At 40.2% G+C, this 23,788-nt stretch overlaps 1 protein-coding gene, 1 non-coding gene and 1 pseudogene across 2 annotated transcripts; 2 read left to right on the top strand and 1 right to left on the bottom strand.

Annotated features, from left to right (window-relative positions):
• Window positions 1–12,846: 12,846 nt before the first annotated feature.
• On the top strand, window positions 12,847–13,790 carry LOC136174854 (olfactory receptor 2AG1-like; annotated as a pseudogene).
• A 4,426-nt stretch (window positions 13,791–18,216) lies between these two features.
• LOC136176096 (U6 spliceosomal RNA) lies at window positions 18,217–18,322 on the bottom strand. Its single transcript, XR_010664477.1, has one exon. It is a non-coding gene; the product is annotated as a U6 spliceosomal RNA (small nuclear RNA).
• Window positions 18,323–22,597: 4,275 nt separating this feature from the next.
• Window positions 22,598–23,530, top strand: LOC136174862 (olfactory receptor 2AG1-like). Its single transcript, XM_065945121.1, has one exon. The coding sequence runs from the start codon at window positions 22,598–22,600 to the stop codon at window positions 23,528–23,530; it is 933 nt and encodes a 310-aa protein (XP_065801193.1).
• The last annotated feature ends 258 nt before the right edge of the window (window positions 23,531–23,788 follow it).

Below are 23,788 nucleotides of genomic sequence, written 5' to 3' on the forward strand. Positions count from 1 at the left end.
GTCGTGTGTTGTGTATTTTGCTTGAGTTTTTAAAAATGTGATTTACATACATGTAGACCTGTTTTGAAACATCAGAACAATTGCATGGTGAGTATATGTCTTTGTCTGTGTCCACAGGAAAGGAAAGCTATCATGTATAATTCACTTTCTGCTAATTTAGATATGCTTTATTTGTATCATTTGATTTACCTGTGTGGAAATATTTATAACAAAAACTGTGAACTTTCTTGGCTCACCTAATTGAAATTATTTTGGGAGGTAGCGCTTTTTTAAAACTCAGAAATATTTTCTTTTCAGAAGCTATCTTAAATTACTTAGTGTATTAAGATCAATGATAATATAAAAGCTAATAATCTGTGGAACTGGTCCAAGTTCATTATAAAAACAGAAAATTCAGAAATTGAGAAAGAAGCAAAAATCTCCTAAAAGATTTTCTATTTATTTTTTGCTTATCTATATGCAGTTTACTGAGTAGTTATGTACATTTTGGCTAAAGTTTTGCTTTTTTGTTGCTTGAAATTTGGTGAAGTTTCTTCCTTTGAAAAGAGGGCATTATAGTGCAGGGCTGGGGGGCTTAGGGAGGTAGGTGGCAAGAGTCCTGAGTTTAATCTCTGCTCACCATGTAGCATCTGTGTATCTCTGAACACAAATTAAACAATTCATTTCTCACTTTGTTCCTCTGAAAAGCAGTGAGACTTTTTCTTAATAAGACTCTTGATGATCTCATGTTTTAGGGTGACTTGAATAAGATGATAATACACTTAGCCCTGTGCCTCGCAAATAGTTCTTAAACCATGCTGTTACATGAATACCTAGTAAATAGTCTTGACAAAACTTCATTTCAAATGACTACATAATAGCATCATATGAATCCTCTATATAATGTACTTAGGGATTTACTTACATTTAATTTTGCCCCTTTAAATTTTTTTATGTAAGGGTATATTTTATGTGAGGTCAAATTCTTGAAGTGTAAGTAATGGAATATAAGCAAAGAAACTATCTGAAATTCTTAATTTAAAGAGCTAACTGTTTATGAGAAAGTTAGAGACTTTTTGCATGCTGGCTAGCATTTTGTGAGAGTCTCTGCCTCATTGTACTCTTTCCCATGCTGTCTTATATAAACTCCCTGATAATTTATTAAGCACATAAACAGAAAGTAACAGGTATTTTCACTTATAATATTTATTTTGTTTTATTCTAATGATTTTTCTGTAGCCCTATATAGACAAAGGTCCTAGATAATTTGGCAATTATATACATGGTAACATTTATTTTCAGTTTGTTACGTATGTAGTAGGATATGTTGGGTAGAGAAGTGTTACAACATTTACAAAATGTCATAGATTCATTTTTTCCTTTGTATTTTATAAGCGATAGTACCCTTAACATTCCCATTTTTTCCTGTATGACTTTCTGTCTTGAATTGCACCGTCTTCTTTACTTGCATAACTAATCCTGCTCATTCACCAAAACTCTTCTTTTTATCTTTAAATACTAATTAGGAAGACATGAAATTCAAAGCTTCAGGCAATATGTGTTTTATTTTTAATTGTAATTAAAAAACCCATATTTTATAGCTTAAAAGTGCAAAATAAGAATAAAAATAGTTCAATCACTACAGAAAACAGATGGACAGTTTTTAATAAAATTAAACACATACTTAACCACACGACAAAGCAAGTTTACTACAAGGTACTTACCCAAGTGAAAACAATTTGTAGTCACTCAAAAACCTATACAGGAACGTTTACAATGTCTTTTATACACTAACAACAATAACCAGAAACAACACAAGTGTCCTTTAACTGGTGATTGGATAAAGAAACTATGATACATCCACAGAACTGAATGTTACTCAGCAAAAAATGGGAACAGACTATTAATAGATGGCAGAATTTGGATGAATCTAAAACATATTATGCCAAGTGAAAGGAGCTATACTCAAAGTATCTGATACCATTCATATGACATGTAGGGAAAAAATAGGAGCAACCGTAAATAGATCAGAGAGTTCCCAAGGGTTTTGGTGAGCATGGGATGACTATCAAAAGGCACCAGGGAATTTGGGGGGTTGAGGCAACTTTTATACCTTGGTTTTGGTGGTGGTTGTATTCTATTATGGGCTTCCCTGATGGCTCAGCAGGTAAAGAAACCCACCTGTACTGCAGAAGACTCAAGAGATGTGGGGTTGATTCCTGTGTCAGGACGATCCCCTGGAGGAGGGCATGCCAACCCACTCGAGTATTCTTGGCTGGAGAATCCCATGGACAGAGGAGCCTGGTGGGTTACAGTCCAAAGGGTCTTAAAGAGTTGGACAAGACTGAGAGACTAACACTTTCACTTTCCCTTTTTTCATGTGCTATTATATACATTTGTCAAAAATCGTAGAACTGTATATGAAAAGAGGTAGATTTTATTGGGTGAAAATTTGTGCCCTAATAAAAATTTAAAAAGTAGGAATTAATTGAATAAACAGTTTTTAATGTTCTGCTTGTACAGCCTTCCTAAGTGCCGATAGAAAAAGTCCCCAGTTGTCTTGATTTTTTTCTGTGAATTTAAAAATTTTTATTTATATCCTATCTGCTTCGAAAAGGGATTTAATGTTCAGTCAGTTCAGTTCAGTCACCAAGTCGTGTCTGACTCTTTGTGACCCCATGGACTGCAGCACACCAGGCTTCCCTGTCCATCGCCAACTCCTGGAGCTCACTAAGACTCACGTCCATTGAGTTGATGATGCCATCCAACCATCTCATCCTCTGTCGTCCCCTTTTCTTCTCACCTTCAATCTTTCCCAGCATCAGGGTCTTTTCAAATGAGTCAGTTCTTTGCATCAGGTGGCCAAAGTTTGGAGTTTCAGCTTCAGCATCAGTCCTTCCAATGAATATTCAGGACTGATTTCTTTAGGGTGGACTGATTTCTTTAGGGTGGACTGATTGGATCACCTGGCTGTTAAAGGGACTCTCAAGAGTCTTCTCCAACACCACAGTTCAAAAGCATCAATCCTTTGGTGCTCCGCTTTCTTTATAGTCCAACTCTCACATCCATACATGACTACTGGTAAAACCACAACTTTGACTAGATGGACCTTTGTTGGCAAAGTAATGTCTCTGCTTTTTAATATGCTGTCTAGGTTGGTTATAACTTTTCTTCCAAGGAGTAAGCATCTTTTAATTTCATGACGGCAGTCACCAACTGCAATGATTTTGGAGCCCCCCAAAATAAAGTCTGTCACTGTTTCCATTGTTTCCCCATCTATTTGTCATGAAGTGATGGAGCTGATTGTGTCCAACTCCTTGTGACCCCATGGACTATACAGTCAATAGAATTCTCCAGGCCAGAATACTGGAGTAGGTAGCCTTTCCCTTCTCCAGGGGATCTTCCAACCCAGGGATTGAACCCAAGTCTCCCACATTTCAGGAAGATTCTTTACCAGCTGAGTCACAAGGGAAGCCCAAGAATATTGGAGTGGGTAGCCTATCCCTTCTCCAGTGTATCTTCCCAAGTCAGGAATTGGACTGAGGTTTCCTGCATTGCAGGTGGATTCTTTACCAACTGAGCTATCAGGGAAGCCCTTACGATTATACAGTGGAAGTGATTATAGAGCACAGCGCTGGAGCGGCTGCTGAGAAAAGATACCCCGTGTCCAAAGGCAAAGGAGAAGCCCTAGCAAGATGGTAGGAGGGGCAAAAACACATTGAGAATCAAACCACATACCCGCCAGGGATGCTCAGAGGTCTCAAAAAAACCTTGTGCACACCAGGACCCAGAGGCCCCACAGAGACTGAGACAGAGCTGTGTTTGAGTGTTTCCTGAGGAGGCCCGGGTCAGCAGTGGTCTGCCCCAGGGGCAGGGGCTCTGGGTGCCGAAGACCTGGGTATGACATAAGCACTCTTGGGGGAGGTCGCCATTAACCCCAGCATAGAGCCACCAGAACTTATGCAGGACTGGGGAAACAGACTCTTGGAGGGAACAAACAACCTGTGGGCACCAGGACCCAGGATAAAGGAGTAGTGACCCCACAAGACACTGACCAAGACTTGCCCATGAGTGCCCAGGAGTCTCGCGGAGGCATGGGTCGGCAGTGGCCTGCGGCAGGGTTGGGGGCACTGAGTGTAGCAGGGTGTGCATGTGACGTTTTGAAGGAGATCACCATTATCTTCACTACCTCCACCACAGTTTGGCCCCAGGTAGATAACAGGGAGGGAAAACAACCTCACCCATCAATAGAAAATTGGATTAAAGATTTACTGAGCATGGCCCTGCCCATCAGAGCAAGACCCAGTTTCCCCCTCAGTCAGTCTCTCCCATCAGGAAGCTTCCATAAGCCTCTTATCCTTCTCAATCAGAGGGCAGACAGACTGAAAACCACAATCAGAGGAAAGTAACCAATCTGATCACATGGACCACAGCCTTGTCTAACTCAATGAAACTATGAGCCATGCCGGATGGATCATGGTAGAGAGTTCTGACCAAACGTGACCAAACGTGGTCAGAGAAGGGAATGGCAAACCACTTCAGTATTCTTGCCTTGAGAACCCCATGAACAGTATGAAAAGGCAAAAAGATAGGACACTGAAAGGTGAACTCCCCAGGTTGGTAGGTGCCCAATATGCTACTGGAGATCAGTGGAGAAATAACTCCAGAAAGAATGAAGAGACAGAGCCAGAGCAAAAACAACACTCAGTTATGGATGTGATGGGTGACAGAAGTAAAGCCTGATGCTGTAAAGAGTAATATTGCATAGGAACCTGGAATGTTAGGCCCATGAATCAAGGCAAATTGGAAGTGGCCAAACAGGAGATGGCAAGAGTGAACATCGACATAGGAATCAGCAAGCTAAAATGGACTGGAATGGGTGAATTTAACTCAGATGACCATGAAATCTACTACTGTGGGCAAGAATCCTTTAGAAGAAATGGAGTAGCCATCACAGTCAACAAGAGTCTGAAATGCAGTACTTGGATGCAATCTCAAAAACGACAGAATGATCTCTGTTCATTTCCAAGGCAAACCATTCAGTATCGCAGTAATCCAAGTATATGCCCCGACCAGTAATGCTGAAGAAACTGAAGTTGAACGGTTCTATGAAGACCTATAAGACCGAAAAAAAAAGATGTCCTTTTCATTATAGGGGACTGTAATGCAGATGTAGGAAGTCAAGAAACACCTGGAGTAACAGGCAAATCAGGCCTTGGAGTACAGAATGAAGCAGGGCAAAGGCTAATAGAGTTTTGCCAGGAGAATGCACTGGTCATAGCAAGCACCGTCTTCCAACAACAAAAGAGAAGACTCAACCTGTGGACATCACCAGATGGTCAACAATGAAATCAGATTGGTTATATTCTTTGCAGCCAAAGATGGAGAAGCTCTATACAGCCAGCAAAAGCAAGACTGGGAGCTGACTGTGGCTCAGATAATGAGCTCCTTATTGCCAAATTCAGATTTAAATTGAAGAAAGTAGGGGAAAACACTAGCCCACTCAGGTATGATCTAAATCAAATCCCTTATGATTATACAGTGGAAGTGACAAATAGATTCAAGGAATTAGGTCTGATAGAGTGTCTGAAGAACAATGGATGGAGGCTCATAACATTGTACAGTAGGCAGGGATCAAGATCATCCCCAAGAAAAAGAAGTGCAAAAAGGCAAAGTGGTTTTCTGAGGAGGACTTACAAATAGCTGTGAAGAGAAGAAAGAGAAAGGCAAAGGAGAAAAGGAAAGATACACCCATTTGAATGCAGAGTTCCAAAGAATAACAAGGAGAGATATGAAAGCCTTCCTCAGTGATCAGTGCAAAAAAATAGAGGAAAACAATAGAATGGGAAAGACTAGAGATCTCTTCAAGCAAATCAGAGATACTGAAGGAGGAAACAGACAGAACAGGTTCCATCTTGAAAGCAGGTCTCCATCTTGGGCTGGACTGTGGACTTTGAGCTATATGCCCTGTACTATGGAAAAGACATACAAACTGGGAAATCAGAACCCCCGGATGGAAAAGCCTAAGGGCTTGTACCTAGACTCCTCGTCACCTAAAAAAATACCCTAATTATCTGTGTAACCGAATAGAATCATAAATTCTATTATGCTTATTGGGGTATGACCACAGGCCTATTGATAATTGCCCACTGTTAACTACCTAGGCTTAAAGCATATGAATTGTGGATTAACTTTGATTGTATGTTTCTTTTCCTTTGTTCAGACTATTTTCAGAGAATTTGGGGAGGTGGGTTTGAGCACATATACTTAGGGTATATAAGGTTTTCCCCAAAATTGGTCAGGATCCTTGGCTAACAGGAGACTCTGTCTTGGGCCCGCAGGTATAATAAACTGCACCCCACTATCTGCATTGTCCTTCTAAGTGAGTTTGTTTCCCAGAACGTGTGGCTACAACGATACCGAGGGACCATTTCATGCAAAGATGGGTACAATAAAGGACAGAAAGGGTGTGGACCTAACAGAAGCAGAAGATATTAAGAACAGGTGGCAAGAATACACAGAAGAACTACATAAAAAAGATCTTCACGACCCAGATAATCACAATGGTGTGATCACTCACCTAGAGCCAGACATCCTGGAATGCAAAGTCAAGTGGGCATCACTTAGGAAGCATCACTGCGAACAAAGCTAGTGGAGGTAATGGAATTCCAGTTGAGCTGTTTCGAATCCTAAAAGATGATGCTGTGAAAATGCTGCACTCAATATGCCAGCAAATTTGGAAAACTCAGCAGTGGCCACAGGACTGGAAAAGGTCAGTTTTCATTCCAATCCCAAAGAAAGGCAATGCCAAAGAATGCTCAAACTAATGCACAATTGCACTCATCTCACAGGCTAGTAAAGTAATGCTCAAAACTCGCCAAGCCAGGCTTCAACAGTACGTGACCTCTGAATTTCCAGATGTTCAAGCTGGATTTAGAAAAGGCAGAGGAACCAGAAATCAAATTGCCAACATTCGCTGGATCATTGAAAAAGCAAGAGAATTCCAGAAAAACATCTACTTCTGCTTTATTGACTGTGTGAAAGCCTTTGACTGTGTGGATCACAACAAACTGTGGAAAATTCTGAAAGAGATGGGAATACCAGACCACCTGACCTGCCTCCTGCGAATTCTGTATGCAGGTCAGGAAGCAACAGTTAAAACTGGACATGTAACAACAGATTGGTTCCAAATCCGGAAAGGAGTACATCTAGGCTGTACATTGTCACCCTGCTTATTTAACTATTATGCAGAGCACATCATGAGAAGCACTGGGCTGGATGAAGCACAAGCTGGAATCAAGATTGCTGGGAGAAATATCAGTAACCTCAGATATGCAGATGACACCACCCTTATGGCACAAAGAGAAGAGGAACTGAAGAGCCTCTTGATGAAAGTGAAAGAGGAGAGTGAAAAAGTTTTCTTAAAACTCAGCATTCAGAAAACAGATCGTGGCATCTGGTCCCATCACTTCATGGCAAATAGATGGGGAAACTGTAGAAACAGTGAGAGACTTTATTTTTTTGTGTGTGCGCTCCAAAATTACTGCAAATGGTGAGTGCAGCCATAAAAGTAAAAGATGCTTACTCCTTGGAAGAAAAGTTATGACCAATGTAGACAGCATTTTAAAAAGCAGAGTCATTACTTTGCCAGGAAAGATCTGTCTAGTCAAATCTATGGTTTTTCCAGTAGTCATGCATGGATGCGAGAGTTGGACTATAAAGAAAAGCACCGAAGAATTGATGCTTTTGAACTGTGGTGTTGGAGAAGACTCTTGAGAGTCCCTTGGACTGCAAGGAGATCCAACCAGTCCATCCTAAAGGAAATCAGTCCTGAATATTCATTGGAAGGACTGATGCTGAAGCTGAAACTCCAATACTTTGGCCCCTTGATGAGAAAAACTGACTGATTTAAAGAGACCCTGATGCTGGGAAAGATTTAAGGTGGGAGGGAAGGGGACGACAGAGGTGGGATGAGATGGTTGGATGGCATGATGGACCCAACGGACTTGAGTAAACCCCGGGGGAGCTGGTGATGGACAAGGAGGCCTGATGTGCTGCAGTCCATGTCACAAAGAGTCGGACACGACTGATTGACTGAACTTAACAATATACAGCCTTGATATCCGTCTTTTCCAATTTGTTACCAGTCTTTTGTTCCATGTCCAGTTTGAGACATAAAGTAGGATTTTTAAATACTAAAAATTCAAAACTTTAAGAGGAATCATGATAATTATACTTCCAAATCTAGGCTCATTTGTTATTTAGTTCTTCTTCCTCTGATTTTTGGTAATGAGAGAGTAACAGACAGGAAGGCCAGGGGTCTCCAAAGGGAGTAAATATTCTTCAAGTGTCAGACACTTTTTAATCTCTCTCTTAAGCACCAGGAGGAAACAGACTACAAGTGTTAGAAGGAAATGCCAACCCACTCTAACTTGCAGTTAGAAGGAAATGGCAATACTCCAATATTCTTGCCTGGAAAATCCCATGGACTGAGGATCCTGGTAGGCTTCAGTCCATGGGGTCACAAAGAGTTGGACATGACTGAGCGACTTTACTTTCACATACAAATTTTAAAAGAGGTTGCTTTTAAAATTCGGTGTTGCCATGAAGACACTGGGTTCCACCTGAGCTTAACTTTTCTCAAACGTTGAGCTCAGGGATGTGTTTTTCTTATGGAAGTATTTGTCTTAAGCTACGTTAATGAACTATGTTAATGAAACCTAGACTCAATCTTCAAGATGGTTCTGCTTAATACTTAGAACCCACTTAACAAACTGGTATGTTTTATTCATGCAAATGTTCTCTTTAGCTATGTTAATGAGACTGTATTTGCTTGGAAACATGCCTTTCTTCAAGATTCAAGTCACTCATTTTTCTGGCAGGGGACAACTCCCCTTGTGCCATTGTTGTCTCAAAATGCATGTTGTGGGTGAGGGGCCTGGTGCCAGTTTCTGAGTTCTGAGACATTTCCTTTTTCTAATTAGCAGATTGCTACTAGCTGAAGACTAGCAGGGAGGCACTCTTTCTGCCCCCTTCTGATGTTTATGTCAGAAGCTTTCTCTATCTCTTTTATACTTTAATAAAACTTTATTACACAAGAGCTCTGAGCTATCAAGCCTTGTCACTGGCCCCAGATTGAATTCCTTTCCTCTGGAGGCCAAGAATCCTGGTGTCTCTTTCATGATTCAGCAACAATCTTTCAGTAAGAACAAAATTCTGGTTTTTGAGGATAGCCCAGATTTATTCATTTATAATAATGTTGTTTGGCATATCAGATATTACTTTGAATGCTAAAATATCTGCCACTAACAAATGTGAAATGTAGTTTTCTACATACCTCTCATTAGCTAGTAGTCAAACATTTTTTATACATGTAGTGATTTTAAGGAGCATTGAGAAATATTAATGTACTTTTGCACAAATTCACTTTTCTGTCCTCTGTGCACCCACTCAAAATTGTGAAACTGTGCAAATATGATATATTATTTGTAGGTTGAAGTATAATACAAAGTGTGAAATTAAAATATTCCTCCAGATTTTTATTCAGCAAAGAGTGCTTGTTCCAAGGGCAAAAATAATTATATTTAGGGCTGAAATTTAAGATTATTTTTTAGTTAACTTATTTTTAATTGGGGGATAATTACTTTACAATGTTGTGTTGGTTTCTACCATACATCAACAAGAGTCAGCCATAAATTTACATATGTCCTCTCCCACTTGAACCTCTCTTCCTCCTCCCACCTCATCCCACTCCTCTAGGTTGTCACAGCATTGGGCTGATTCCCACTTCTATCTACTTAACATATGGTAATGTATATCTTGCAGTGCTTCTGTCTCGATTTGTCCCACCCTCTCCTTCCCTCTCTGTGTCCACAAGTCTGTTCTCTATGTCTGTGTCTCTATTGCTGCCCTACAAATATTAATAGGTTCATCAGTACCATTTCTCTAGATACCATATATATATATATATATATATATGCATTCATATACAACATTTGTTTCCTCTTTCTGACTTACTTCATTCTGTGTAACAGGTCTAGGTTCATCCACCTCACTAAAACTGACTCAAATTAACTCCTTTTTATGGCTAATATTCCACTATGTTAATATATATGTATCACACCTTCTTTATCCATTCACCTACTGATGGACACGTAGGTTGCTTCCATGTCCTGGCTATTGTAAATAGTGCTACAATGAACATTGGGGTACATGTCTTTTAGAATTGTGATTTTCCCAGAGTATATCCCCAGTAGTGGGATTGCTGGATCATATGATAGGTTTTTTCCCCCTAGTTTTTAAAAGAAATCTCCATACTATTATCCATAGTGGCTGTATCAATTTATATTCCCACCAACAGTGCTAGAGGGTTACTCTAGCATTTACTGTTTGTAGATTTTTTTGATGATTACCATTCGGACTGGTGTGAGTTGATAACCTCGTTGTAGTTTTGGTTTGCATTTCTCTAATAATAAGTGATATTGAGCTTTTTTTTTCATGTATTTATTAGCCATCTATAAGTCTTCTTTGGAGAAATGTCTGTTTAGGTCATCTGTCCACTTTTTGATTGGGTTGTTTGTTTTTCTGATATTGAGCTGCCTGTACTGATTGTCTGTTTTGGAGATTAATCTTTTGTCAGGAGGCCAGGGGAGTGGAGATGGGAAGCAAGATGCTACAGATGCCCCAAAACCCACCTTAAATTTGTGGCAGAGGACTGATGACCATGAAAGTGACCTTTGTTTCCTGCTCAGTTCAGTCAGTAATTTGGAAATGCACCATCAGTGCCTCCCTTAGGTGACATAGAAACCCAGGGCCTCCAAGCTCATTTAGTGAGAGAAGAGTGCAGGGATACAGGACCAAGAAACAGGCCCAAAGGGATTTATTCCCACCCTGTGTCCTGGACCAACATTTCCAGGGGAGGCCATTTCAGCTGAGAGGCTGAGTCCTTCTGAACACAAGGGTAGAATAGAGTAAAGGAAGTGGGGTCATGGGTGAGGAAACCACGCAGCCTCCCCCAGGAGAGGCCTTAGCTTAGTGTTGGCTCCAGAGACAGTGAGGTCAGCCATTGCAGTGTCTCCTTTGAGCAGCCATTCTAATTAATATCTACTTCCTCCAGATTCCCACTGCTTTCATTTTTCTCCCATTCCCCAGACTAAATGAAAGACTAAATGAAAGTCTGAGCATCGGTACCCATCAACCCAGTCAGACAAATGCTCCAGAGCTAGATGAGCCTCCTACTTGGGGAACTGTGTGACAGAAGCAGCTTCTTACAATTCTCCACAGGCGTGAGAACAGGAAAGCTATCTTCTTGCTTCATAGAAACTATCCAAGAACTGTATTGATGTTCTTTCTGCATTTATTGCATTTCCAGAGAAGACCTCCAGAAGAATTGAAGGAATAAAAGAAGCCTGACACCTATCTTGGTAAGATACCCCAGACTTCTAACTCTACTTAGCAAAAAACTAACTGAATATTGCTAGAAAGTGCCTATCTTCCTTCTTCACTTCTACTGGAACTTCTTTGACTCTCAGACTATCTCCAGGATAGACCCTGTGGTCAGGAAGCTGGCTTCCAACAGTAAGTGTATTGTCTCAGTTTCAGAAAAGTGTGCAGCTTTTAGGAATGCTGAGTTAAGAAATGGAGCCCAGTGCAGACATATGAACTTCAGCTACTCTGACTTCCAAGTTCTATGGTGCTTTGGTCTGTACCCCATCCCAAACTCCTATATACTTGGTTTTCTAAACATGAAGAGGAATCAGTGAATCTCACAGTCTGCAGTAAGATTCTAAGTTATATCCCAGACCAGGGTATCTGCTTCCTGGTGGAAGCCTCAGGACCTGTTTTTAAACTCCATAGACTTTACTGACCTTTGATAAAAATGTTTGCACCAACCTTACAATAAATGCCTCCAAAGGAACATTTAAGAGTAGATGAAAGGCCTGTGATATGCTGTAATACCTTTTATCATCAAAATTCTGTGGACCTTGTAGAGGTTGATGGAAATTAGTGAAATGTCAAAATATAGGACACAATAAAGGAAAGTGACTTTTAGAAATATGCTTCACTGTGTTCAAAATTGGATTTATCTACCCAGTTCCCATGCTGACTGACACTGATTTCTGTCATTCTCAGGTGCCTATCTCTCTATTTTCTCCCTGAGATTGGGCACAACACTCCAAGAGCCATTTCTAGATTAAGAGCTCTTCTTCTCCTTCTGTGTGGCCATTCAATCCAGTGTGGATACCTTAGCCCTGTCAGAGGGAGAATGGGGATCTGAGTTTAAGCAAAAGTGAGAAGTTAGGATTAATAACACAAGTTATGTAGAGAAGTATATTGAGGTGCATTATTGAAATCACATTTCTGTGCCTGTTTCAGAAAATCAATCAAAAAAGACTTATGCAGAACACTGACTGGGTGTGTAAATGATCGATTACACATTCTACTTAAAGCATAGGTATCAGAAAAAATCAGGAGCATGTGTAGTAGAATATTTCTTTATTGTTGTGAAATAGATGATTTGACTTTCTAGGGAGATACATGTTCAGGCTTGATGTCCTGAATAATCCTCATGTAGTAATCTCTTAATGTTTAGCTCTTATAGTGATGTTTATTTTCCAATTAGATAGGTTCTTATACTAATGTTTATTCTCCAATTAAATGGGTTCTTTGTTTATCAAGATACAATTAAAAGAGTCAGAAACTGAGAGATTAAGAGAAAACATCAGTTACCAGTGGGAAAGGCATCATCTCACTGGATTCATGTTGGCCATCCTATGGGAACTCTGATGGTATAAAACTATGAGACCATCACAACAAAAATTCACCAAGGATCCATTTGTTTCCAGGCAACTAAAGAAACAACACAGAATGGAGCACTGGAACTCCACCCTGGGAAGTGGCTTCATATTGATGGGGATTCTGAATGACAGTGGGTCTCCTGAGCTGCTCTGTGCTACAATGACAGTCCTATACGCACTGGCCCTCACCAGCAATGGCCTGCTGCTCCTGGTCATCACAATGGATGCCCGGCTCCACGTGCCCATGTACCTCCTGCTCGGGCAGCTCTCCCTCATGGACCTCCTCTTCACGTCTGTTGTCACTCCCAAGGCCATCGTGGATTTTCTGCTCAGTGAAAACACCATCTCCTTTGGGGGCTGTGCCCTTCAGGTGTTTCTAGTACTGACCCTCGGTGGTGCAGAGGACCTCCTACTGGCCTTCATGGCCTATGACAGGTATGTGGCCATCTGTCTTCCTTTGAACTACATGGTCCTCATGAGGCCGAGGGTCTGCTGGCTCATGGTGGCCACACCCTGGGTCCTGGCACTCCTGAATGCATTATGTCATACCCTGTATATCATGCACTTCTCCTTCTGCACGTCCCGAGAAATCAGCCACCTCCTCTGTGAGATCCCACCTCTGTTGAAGTTGGCCTGTGCAGATACTTCCAGATATGAACTCATGGTGTATATGATGGGTGTGACCTTTCTGATTACCCCTTTTGTTGCTATCCTTGTCTCCTATTCAGTAATCCTACTTACTGTGCTCCACATGCCCTCAAATGAAGGTTGGCAGAAAGCTCTGGTCACCTGTTCTTCCCACCTGACTGTGGTCGGGATGTTCTATGGAGCTGCCACATGCATGTATGTTCTGCCCAGTTCCCTCCACAGCCCAAGCAGGACAATGTTATTTCTGTCTTCTACATGATTGTCACTCCAGCCCTGAACCCCCTCATCTATAGCCTGAGGAATAAAGAGGTTATGGGGGCCTTGAGAAGGTTCCTACAAAAATACATGCTATGGACACACTCCTGACACAGTTACAAAATAGACATGGTAAGGGACTAAGTTTCAATCAATATTATGTATCAGTGATCAATAGCAGTAGATTTGGTCTGAGCAAACTCCAATAGCCTCTTAAAATCAGAGGAAGACTTGACTTGTTTGAACAAGATTCTTAGGCTGTTGCAGGAATAAGAATCCTCAGAAGATATACTGGACTTCTTATCTGTTATGTAGCTGTTGTTCAAATAATTATTTGGAAAGAAGAATCAGTTTGTGTCTATGCATCTACTTCAGTTTCAAGGGACAGATTTTGCTGAGATAATGGAAAAATCCAAATGCGAAAATTTAATAGTGACTTGATTTAAAATTAAAAGATAAAAACCAATAAAACTAATGTGGAATTCCTCAATTTGAAATTAGGGTTAGAGATACAGCCATAGATACATCTATTGTATATATTGCTTGAATTTTTTAATAGTTTATATAGATACAGAAAATTTTCAAAACATAAAACAATTGTGAAGTGAGAATATGTATATCTCTGTGTCCACATGAAAGGAGGGATATATATATAAATTCTCTCTCTATATATATATAAAGTTTTCTAGCTATCTTAAATATGCCTTATTTCTGTAATTTGATTTATCAGTATGGGCATATTTTGGACAAACCTGGTAACTTCAGTCTATTCAGTTAAGAGGTGACAAAGTACTCCTGCTCACATCACTGGGATTATTTTTGTGGATAGCGCAATGTAAAGATTCAGAAATTTTTTTTTTTTACAGAACTATCTTAAATTACGTAATCTATTTAGATCAATCACAATGCAAAGGCAAAAGCTAATTGATGAAACTATAATCTAAATTCATTATAAAAACATAAAATTTAGAAAGAAGCAAAAATCACCTATAAAGTTTCAGTTCAGTTCAGTCACTCAGTCGTGTCCAACTCTTTGCAACCCTGTGGACCACAGAACACCAGGCCTCCCTGTCCATCACCAACTCCTGGAGTTTACTCAAACTCATGTCCATTAAGTCGGTGATGCCATCCAACCATCTCATCCTCCATCATCCCCTTCTTCTGCCGTCAATCTTTCCCAGCATCATGGGTCTTTTCAAATGAGTCAGTTCATCAGGTGGCCAAGGTATTGGAGCTTCAACTTCAGCATCAGTCCTTCCAGTGAATATTCAGGACTGATCTCCTTTAAGATGAACTGGTTGGATCCCCTTGCAGTCCAAGGGACTCTCAAGTTTGGCATTCACTTTTTTTTTTTACCGAATAATTCTGTATATGTTGGTTAAGGTCTTGCTTTATTGTTGTTTAAAATTTGGTGAAGCTTCTTCCTTGTGAAGAGGGGACGCTACAGTGTAGGGGTGGAGAGAAGAGGAGGAGGGAGGGAGGGCGTCAGAGTGCCGAGTGTCGTCTCTGCTGTCACTTTATCATTTGTGAACATTAAACTGAACCATTTGTGTCTCAGTTTGCTCATCTGAAAAGTGATAATAATAGTAGGATTTATGATAACTTCATGATGTTTTGTAGGGACTTGAATAGATAATTACACACTTAGACCAGAGCCTGGCAAATAGTACTTAATATATGCTAGCTGTTATATGAGTAACTAGTAAATAGTCTTGATAAATGATCTCTATAAATGACTATGTAGTATCATTATTTGAATCCTATATAATGTATTTAGGGACTTGCTTACACTTAATTTTGTTCCCCCAAATTTTCTTGCATAAATGTATGATTTTATGGTAGATCAAATTTCTAGAAGTGAAATTACTGGATATAGGCAAAATAAATTTTAATTCTTGTTACAAAGAGCCAGAGCTGACTGCTTATGAGAAAGTTAGAAACTGTTTGCATACTGGCTAGCATTATGTGGGAGTGCCTGCCTCACTGTACTCTTTCTAGGGCTGTCTCATCATATGAACTCTCTTTGCTAATTTATTAAACATATCAATGAAAATGTAACAGATATTTTCATTTATATTACTTACTTGGTTTCATTTTAACTCTTTATTTTAGCTCTTTATAGAGAAAGGTCCCCAACAATTTGACAGTTATTCATGTTCCAACATTTATTTTCAGTTTATTACCTAGATATGTAGTGGAATATGTTGGATAGAGAAGTGCTACAATATTTATGTAGTTTCATGTATTCATATTTTCCTTTGTATTTTTAAGGCGATTGTGCCATTACAATTCCCATTTTTTGTTCAGAGAAATTTGCATATTTCTCTTAGATCTGTTTAATAATCTCACAAGTGACTTTAGCTTTAATTTCTCTGCAATTAATTTTTGTGGTACATGATGGATGGTGAAACTTTAAGTTAATATGTTTCTAAATAGCTGATTTTACTTTTAGCTTCCTTAATAACTCTCTCCTATCATGAATTTTCTCATTACTGTTTACAATCCCTTGACTATAAACTGTCTTCTTAGAAGTAGAGCAGTAGGGGTATTTCTAGGTATGTTCTCTAGTGTCTGTGTTTTGTAAGGGGTATCCTTTCCCATATTTCCTCATATTTCTTAAAGTTTTATCATCTGGTTATTCCTCCTGATAAACTTTTGAGTCATCTGCTAAATGTCTAAAAAATCCTATTAGTATATTAATCGCAATTGTATGTAACTCATACACTGATTTGGAAATAATGTCTTTTTGCAATATTCAGTCTTAAATTCCAGGGACATAGTATGCTATTGCCCTACCCTAATAAATCTGTTATTCTTTTAAAAAATGCCCTTGACTCTTAGCTTATGACTTTGCATCATTGAGAAAAGAGAAGGTGTCATATAGGACTCCCTCATCTTCCAATACCACATTTACCAGCCCATCTGCACTTAGTGTTTTTTCTTTCAAAAGAGTTCATCATATTCTCCAGGTCCATCAACATTGCTATATAAATGGTAGAATTGCTTTTTTTATGACTAATATTCCATTGTCAAATAAAAAAGAGGCCGTCAGAGGCCAGATCCTCCGTTAGTACCCTTCAGCCAGGCTCTCTCACTTCTCAAAGATATTGGTCTTGGAATTTCCTGCTTCCCTCTGTATCATCTCCCTCCTTACAAGAACATTTACTACAGGTTAAACACATGCTCCAGTATCTCCCATCTTAAAGAAGCTCCCCCTTCCATTTCTCAGAACATTTCTCAGAGCAAATAGTCTTGAAAGACTTAACTGTACCTACAGCTTCTGATCCTTTTCTACCATTCATGATTCATGCCAACATAATTCATGCCAACAGGCTGCCCTCACTCAACCCCTCAGCACCTGTGACATCAAACAGTGACAGAGGTGTATGACTCATCTGTCTGACAAAGAAACGACTGTTTATATATTTTATAAAATGTGGATTTTAATACCATTACTAATGATTACCAATGAGCCTAAAAGGGCATAGAGATTAATAGCTACATTCCATAGAAGAGACAGTAAATCTTTATAATCTACATATCTCAGAAAGACTTTAAACAATTTAAAGAATATTTCCAGAATTGCTAAATAGTCAGGATTTAACTCACTAATTTTCAGCTTCCAACTCCGTGTGTGTGTGTGTGTGTGTGTGTGTGTGTGTGTGTGTCCCCAAGTGGCTTTCTGTCTTGAATTGCACATCCTTGTTTACTTGCTTAAATGACCCCGCTCATTACCCCAAACTCTTCTTTTTTCTTTAAATGATACCATGATGATTGCTTTACAATGTGGTGATTTCTGCTGCCCATCAGTATGAGTCACCATAGATTTACATACGTCCCTTCCCTCTTGCCACCTGCCTCCCCACCCCACCCCTCTAGGTTGTCACAGAACACTGGGCTGAGCTCTGCATGTCATAGAGCAAATTCCCACCGGCTGTCTGTTTCACCTGTGGTAATGTATGTTTCAGTACTACTCTCTCAGTTCGTCCTCCCTTCTCCTTGCCCCGCTGTGCCCTATGTCTGCATCTCTAGTCAGTTCAGTTCAGTTCAGTCAGTGTCCGACTCTTTGCGACCCCATGAATCGCAGCACGCCAGGCCTCCCTGTCCATCATAAACTCCCGGAGTTTACTCAAACTCATGTCCATCGAGTCGGTGATGCCATCCAGTCATCTCATCCTCTGTCGTCCCCTTCTCCACCTGCCCCCAATCCCTCCCAGCATCAGGGTCTTTTCCAACGAGTCAGCTCTTCACTTGAAGTGGCCAAAGTACTGCTCTACAAATATTAAAAGGTTCATCAGTACCATTTTTCCAGACACCATATATATGTGTTCAAATACAACATTTGTTTTTCTCTTTCTGACTTCACTCGGTATAACAGGCTCGAGGTTCATCCGTCTCACTAAAATTGACTCAAATTCCTGTGTATGGCTAATATTTCATTGTATTAGTATATACGTACTTCTCTATCCATTCATCTGTCAATGGACATGTAGGTTGCTTCCATGTCCTGGCAGTTGTGAATAGTATTGCAATGAACAAAAATTTTGAACACTTCATGAATCTTTTGTCATCCTTGCACAGGGGCCACACTAATCTTTTCTGTATCATTCCAATTTCAGTGTATGTGCTGCCAAAGTAAGCACTTTTACTCACTTTTAATCAGAATTTAAAGACTCTATATTTTATCGCTTAACAGAATGAAAAATGAGAATAAAATTGGGAATGAAAATGGATTAGTCACAGTGGAAAACAGTTCCTTATCAACTTAATACACTTATCATAACCGAACAAGCTCACTACTAGGTACCTACCCAAGTGAATAGCATCTTATGTTTACTCAAAAACCTATATGTGAATATTTAGAATGACTTTTTCCACAAACAACAGAAACTGGAAACAACACGAATGTCCTTTAACTGGTGAATGGATAAAAAAATTATGATACACCCACACAACTGAACACTGCTCAGCAAAAAATGGTAACAGACAATTAATAGCAGAATTGGGATGAATCTCAAACATATTATGTTAAGTGAAAGGAGCTAGATTCAAAATATCTGAAACCATTCATATAACATGCAGAAAAACACGAAAATAGGAGCAACTGTAAACAGATCAGAGAGTTGGCAAGAGTTTGGGTGAGGGTGGGATATGAATACCAAAGGGTAACAGAGAATTTGGGGAGTCAATACAACTTCTCTATTTTGATTTTGGTGGTGGTTATATGCTATATATATTTGTCAAAACCTGCAAAATATGTACTAAAAATGGTGAACTTTCCTGTATGAAAATTGTACCTTCATAAAAATGAAAAAATGTGGGAAATAATAATTGGAGATAAATATATATGAAACTTTTAATATTCTACTTCAACAACCTTCTTTAAGTACCAATAGGAAAATTCCCCTGCCATCTTTTGATTTTTGTCAAGAATTTCAATTGTACTGTTTTGAAATACAAATATGTTTATTATTGGTCAGTTAAAATTAGCAACACATTTATTGAGTCAATTTCCATGTTCACTATTGCTTCCTGTATTATAAACATCCCTAGGCATCACATTTTTCCTTGCTGAAATCATTTTATTGGGACATCTTTGGTGGTAAAGTCTTGTGCTTCTGTTTGTAATTTGTTTTCACTCTCTAGTGGTTATTTATCTATGCATAGAGAGAACTTCAAGTGGGCAGTTATGTTCCCTCATTGCTTTTGAAGATGTTTCTTGTCTGATTACTGTCGGTGAAAACTCCGCTATCTTCTGTCTGTATCTGTCTTTGTCAGTGGGAAATCTGTCATTTTTCTCTGAGAGCATTTAAAAGATTTTCATTAACACTAACTTTCTCCAACTTCCGTACTGTCTCTATTTCTTTTTATTGTTCCTGTGCAATATTCACAGATTTGCATAATAACATACAATAACAGACAATAATAACATCAAAGACACATACTTATGTAGAGGATACAACAGATTGCCAGAGGTGGCTCAGACGGTAAAGAACGCACCTGCAATGCAGGAGACCTGGGTTTGAATCCTGGGTTGGGAAGATCCCCTGGAGAAGGGGACAGCTACCTTCTCCAATATTCTGGCCTGGAGAATTCTGGCTTGGATTGTAATTCACCCAGGCCTGGGTCACAAAGAGTCGGACACAACTGAGTGACTTTCACACAAAGGCCAATGAAGGGAAGACCTGGTAATTACAGACTTCACAGAACACAGCCATATTGAATTAAATGGTCCAGTCTAAGAGGATGATAAGAGAGGCCAGGGTTATGGAGGTGAGAAGCAACATTCCACAGATGCCCTAAAACCCACCTTAAATCTGGGGTAGAGGGCTGGCTGGCCAAGAAAGGGACCTTTGCTTCCTGCTCAGTTCTGTCAGTAATTTGGAAATGGGCCATCAGTGCCTCCCTTAGGCGACATAGAAACCCAGGGCCTCCAAGGTCATTTAGTGAGAGAAGAGTGCAGCGATACAGCACCAGGAAACAGGCCCAAAGGGATTCATTACCATCCTGTTTCTACGACCAGCATTTCTAGGGGAGACCATTTCAGCTGAGAGGTTAGGCTACACCCCTCTAAACACAGGGGTAGAATAGAGGGGGTGGGGTTATGGGATGAGGAAACGGGGCAGCTTCCCCCAGGACAGGCCCTGACTTGATATTGGCCCCAGGGACAGTGAGATCAGTCATTGGTGGGTCTCCTTTGAGCAGCCTTTCTAATATCTACTTCCTCCAGATTCCCACTGCTTTCATTTTTTCCCCCCAGACCTCAGCAAGAGTAGCATCAGTACCCATGAATTTTCTCTGACAAATGCACCATGGCTAGATGAGACACTTACTTGAGGAGCTGTGTGCCAGAAGCAATTTCTCCTAATTCTCTACAGGTTTGAGAAAAGGTAAGCCATATTCTTGTTCTATAGAAACTTCCAAGGCCCAAGGAGTCAATTAGCTCTCTGTCTGTAAGTGCCACATTTCCAGAGCACATCTGCAGAGGAACTGAAGGAATAGGAGTCCTATACTTCTCTTGGTCAGACTCCTCAGACTTCTAATCCAACTTAGCGAAAATTTTACAAATTGAATACTGCTGGAAAGGTCTTATCTTCCTTCTCTTCATAGAAAATTTATTTTACTTTATTTATTCAACTTTTTGACTGCACTGTACTGCATGTGGGATCTTGGTTCCCAGACCAGGGCTTGAACCCTTGCTCCTTGCAGGAGAAGTGCAGAATCTTAACCTCTGAACCACCAGGGAAGTCCCCTTCCTTCTCCTTTTCTACTGGATCTTCCTTGACCCTCAAACAATCCCCTGGGTAGTCAGTGTGGTTAGGCAGCTGGGTTTCTCAACCACCTGAGGTAAGAATATTGTCTCACTTTCAGGGATATGTGCAGCCTCTTAAAAGATGAAACCCGTGCAGACCTAAGAACCTCAGCTACTCTGTCTTCTAGGATCTCTGGTGCTTGGACTCTATACCTCATCCCAACTCCCTCTATTCTTGGCTTTCTAAAAATGAAGAGGAATCAGTGAGGACTGATGGAAGATTCTATGCTACATCCCAGGCCAGGGTATCTACTTCCTGGTGAAAACATCAGGACCTGTCTTCAGACCCCATGTACTTTTTCTGGCTTCTGATAAACGTATTTACATTTAGATGATAATAAATGCCTCCAAAGGAACTTTAAAAAGCACCTGATAGGTCTATCACATGCTCTAACACCTTTTTACCATTAAAATCCTGTAAACCCCATACGGACTAATAGAAACCAGTAAATGTCAAATCTATGACACGGTAGAGGAAAATGACTTCGAGAAATATGTTTCACTTACAGATTCCTATGTTCAGAGTTGGATTTATCTGCCCAGTTCCTAAGATGCATGAGGCTGATTTCTGTCAGCCTCAGATCCCTCTTTGGTTTTCTCCCTGAGATTGGGTACCACACCCCAAGAGCAGCTTCCAGAACAGGAACTCATCTTCCTCCTCTTTGTGGCTCCTCAGTCTTGTGTGGATACCCTGGCCCTGCAGGAGGGAGAAGGGGATGTGGATACGGTGCAAGAAGCTAGGATTATTGAGCCTGATTACAACATATAACACAAACTCTTTTGCTTCTGACATCTTTTACCACTTCTGCCCCAAACAAACAATCTGAATTTCCTGAGTAGGTCCTTATTTTTTTTTATCATATTTCTAAGTAATCTCAGGCTGACCTTTTATCATAACTTGTTTTAAAAAAACTCCTTTTTTTTTTTTTGCTTTAGTCCTAAAGGTTTAGCTTTAATAGTGACAGTACCTCAAACTCACCAATCTCTAGTCTCAGACAGTCTATCATCCCTTCCCTCTTAGGCTCATAGAGTGAGAGCCTGGTCCAGTGAACTAAGTCACACATACTTTGTCTCCTCTAATGAGGCTGTGACTACAGTTTTGAATGCTGTAAGCAAAGTGTACATAAGTTATTTGGGGAAGTCTATTGAGGTGCTTTATTGAAATCACATTTCTGTACCTGTTTTAGTATTAATTTTCAAAACAGACTTATGCAGAATACTGATTGGGTATGTAAATCATTTGATTAAACATTATACTTAAAACCTAAGTACCAGAAAAATCAGAAGCATGGATGTCAGAATATTGCTTTATTGTTAGAAGAGAGGTGATTTGATCTTTCTGGGGAGATACATATTTAGGTTTTAGATCCTGAATAATATTCTCAGGTAGTGACCTCTTACTATTTAGCTATTACTGTGATGCTTATTCTCCAACTAGATGGGTTCTTTTTATCAAGATATAAAGAGTCAGAAATTGAGAGATCAAGAGGAAAAATCAGTTACCATTGGATTGGCCATCCTCTGATGTTACAAAACCATGGAGCTATCATAACAAAAATTCACCTAGAATCTACTTGGTTCCAGGCAACTAAAGAAACAACACAGAATGGAACACTGGAACTCCACCCTGGGAAGTGGCTTCATATTGATGGGGATTCTGAATGACAGTGGGTCTCCTGAGCTGCTCTGTGCTACAATCACAGTCCTATACACACTGGCCCTCACCAGCAATAGCCTGCTGCTCCTGGCCATCACAATGGATGCCCGGCTCCACGTGCCCATGTACCTCCTGCTCGGGCAGCTCTCTCTCATGGACCTCCTCTTCACGTCTGTTGTCACTCCCAAGGCTTTCATGGATTTTCTGCTCAGTGAAAACACCATCTCCTTTGGGGGCTGTGCCTTTCAGATGTTTCTGGCACTGACAGTGGGTGGTGCAGAGGACCTCCTACTGGCCTTCATGGCCTATGACAGGTATGTGGCCATTTGTCATCCTCTGAACTACATGGTCCTCATGAGGCCAAGGGTCTGCTGGCTCATGATGGCCACACCCTGGGTCCTGGCTTCCTTGAATGCATTATGTCATACTCTGTATACCATGCACTTCCCTTTCTGCATGTCCCGGATTATCAACCACCTACTCTGTGAGATTCCACCTCTATTGAAGTTGGCCTGTGAAGATGCCTCTAGATATGAACTCATGTTGTATGTGACTGGTGTGACCTTCCTGATTCCACCTCTTGTTGCTATTCTTGCCTCCTACACACTGATCCTACTTACTGTGCTCCACATGCCCTCAAATGAAGGGAGGCAGAAAGCTCTGGTCACCTGTTCTTCCCACCTGACTGTGGTCGGGATGTTCTATGGAGCTGCCACATTCATGTATGTTCTGCCCAGTTCCCTCCACAGCCCCAAGCAGGACAATGTTATTTCTGTCTTCTACACGATTGTCACCCCAGCCCTGAACCCACTCATCTATAGCCTGAGGAATAAAGAGGTTATGGGGGCCTTGAGGAGGGTCCTACGAAAATATATGCTGTGAACACACTTCACCATCTTGGGAGAGCTTATAGCTTGACACCAAAATTCATTCCTCCTCAAAGTCAGAAGCTTTCTTCTAAAAGTGAAATACTTATGGCAAAAGCACCATAGTGGAGAGTATATCTTTTAATAGAAAAATGAAGAATGTAGCTTTACTTGTCAAATGCTATTTTAAATTGTCTTTCTGTGAAGTAATTTATGAGCTATGTATCCGACTGTATTTATTTAATTATTCACTTATTTATTTTTATTGAATTAT

The sequence above is a fragment of the Muntiacus reevesi genome, chromosome 9 (assembly GCF_963930625.1).
Source record: "Muntiacus reevesi chromosome 9, mMunRee1.1, whole genome shotgun sequence".
Lineage (NCBI taxonomy): Eukaryota > Metazoa > Chordata > Mammalia > Artiodactyla > Cervidae > Muntiacus > Muntiacus reevesi.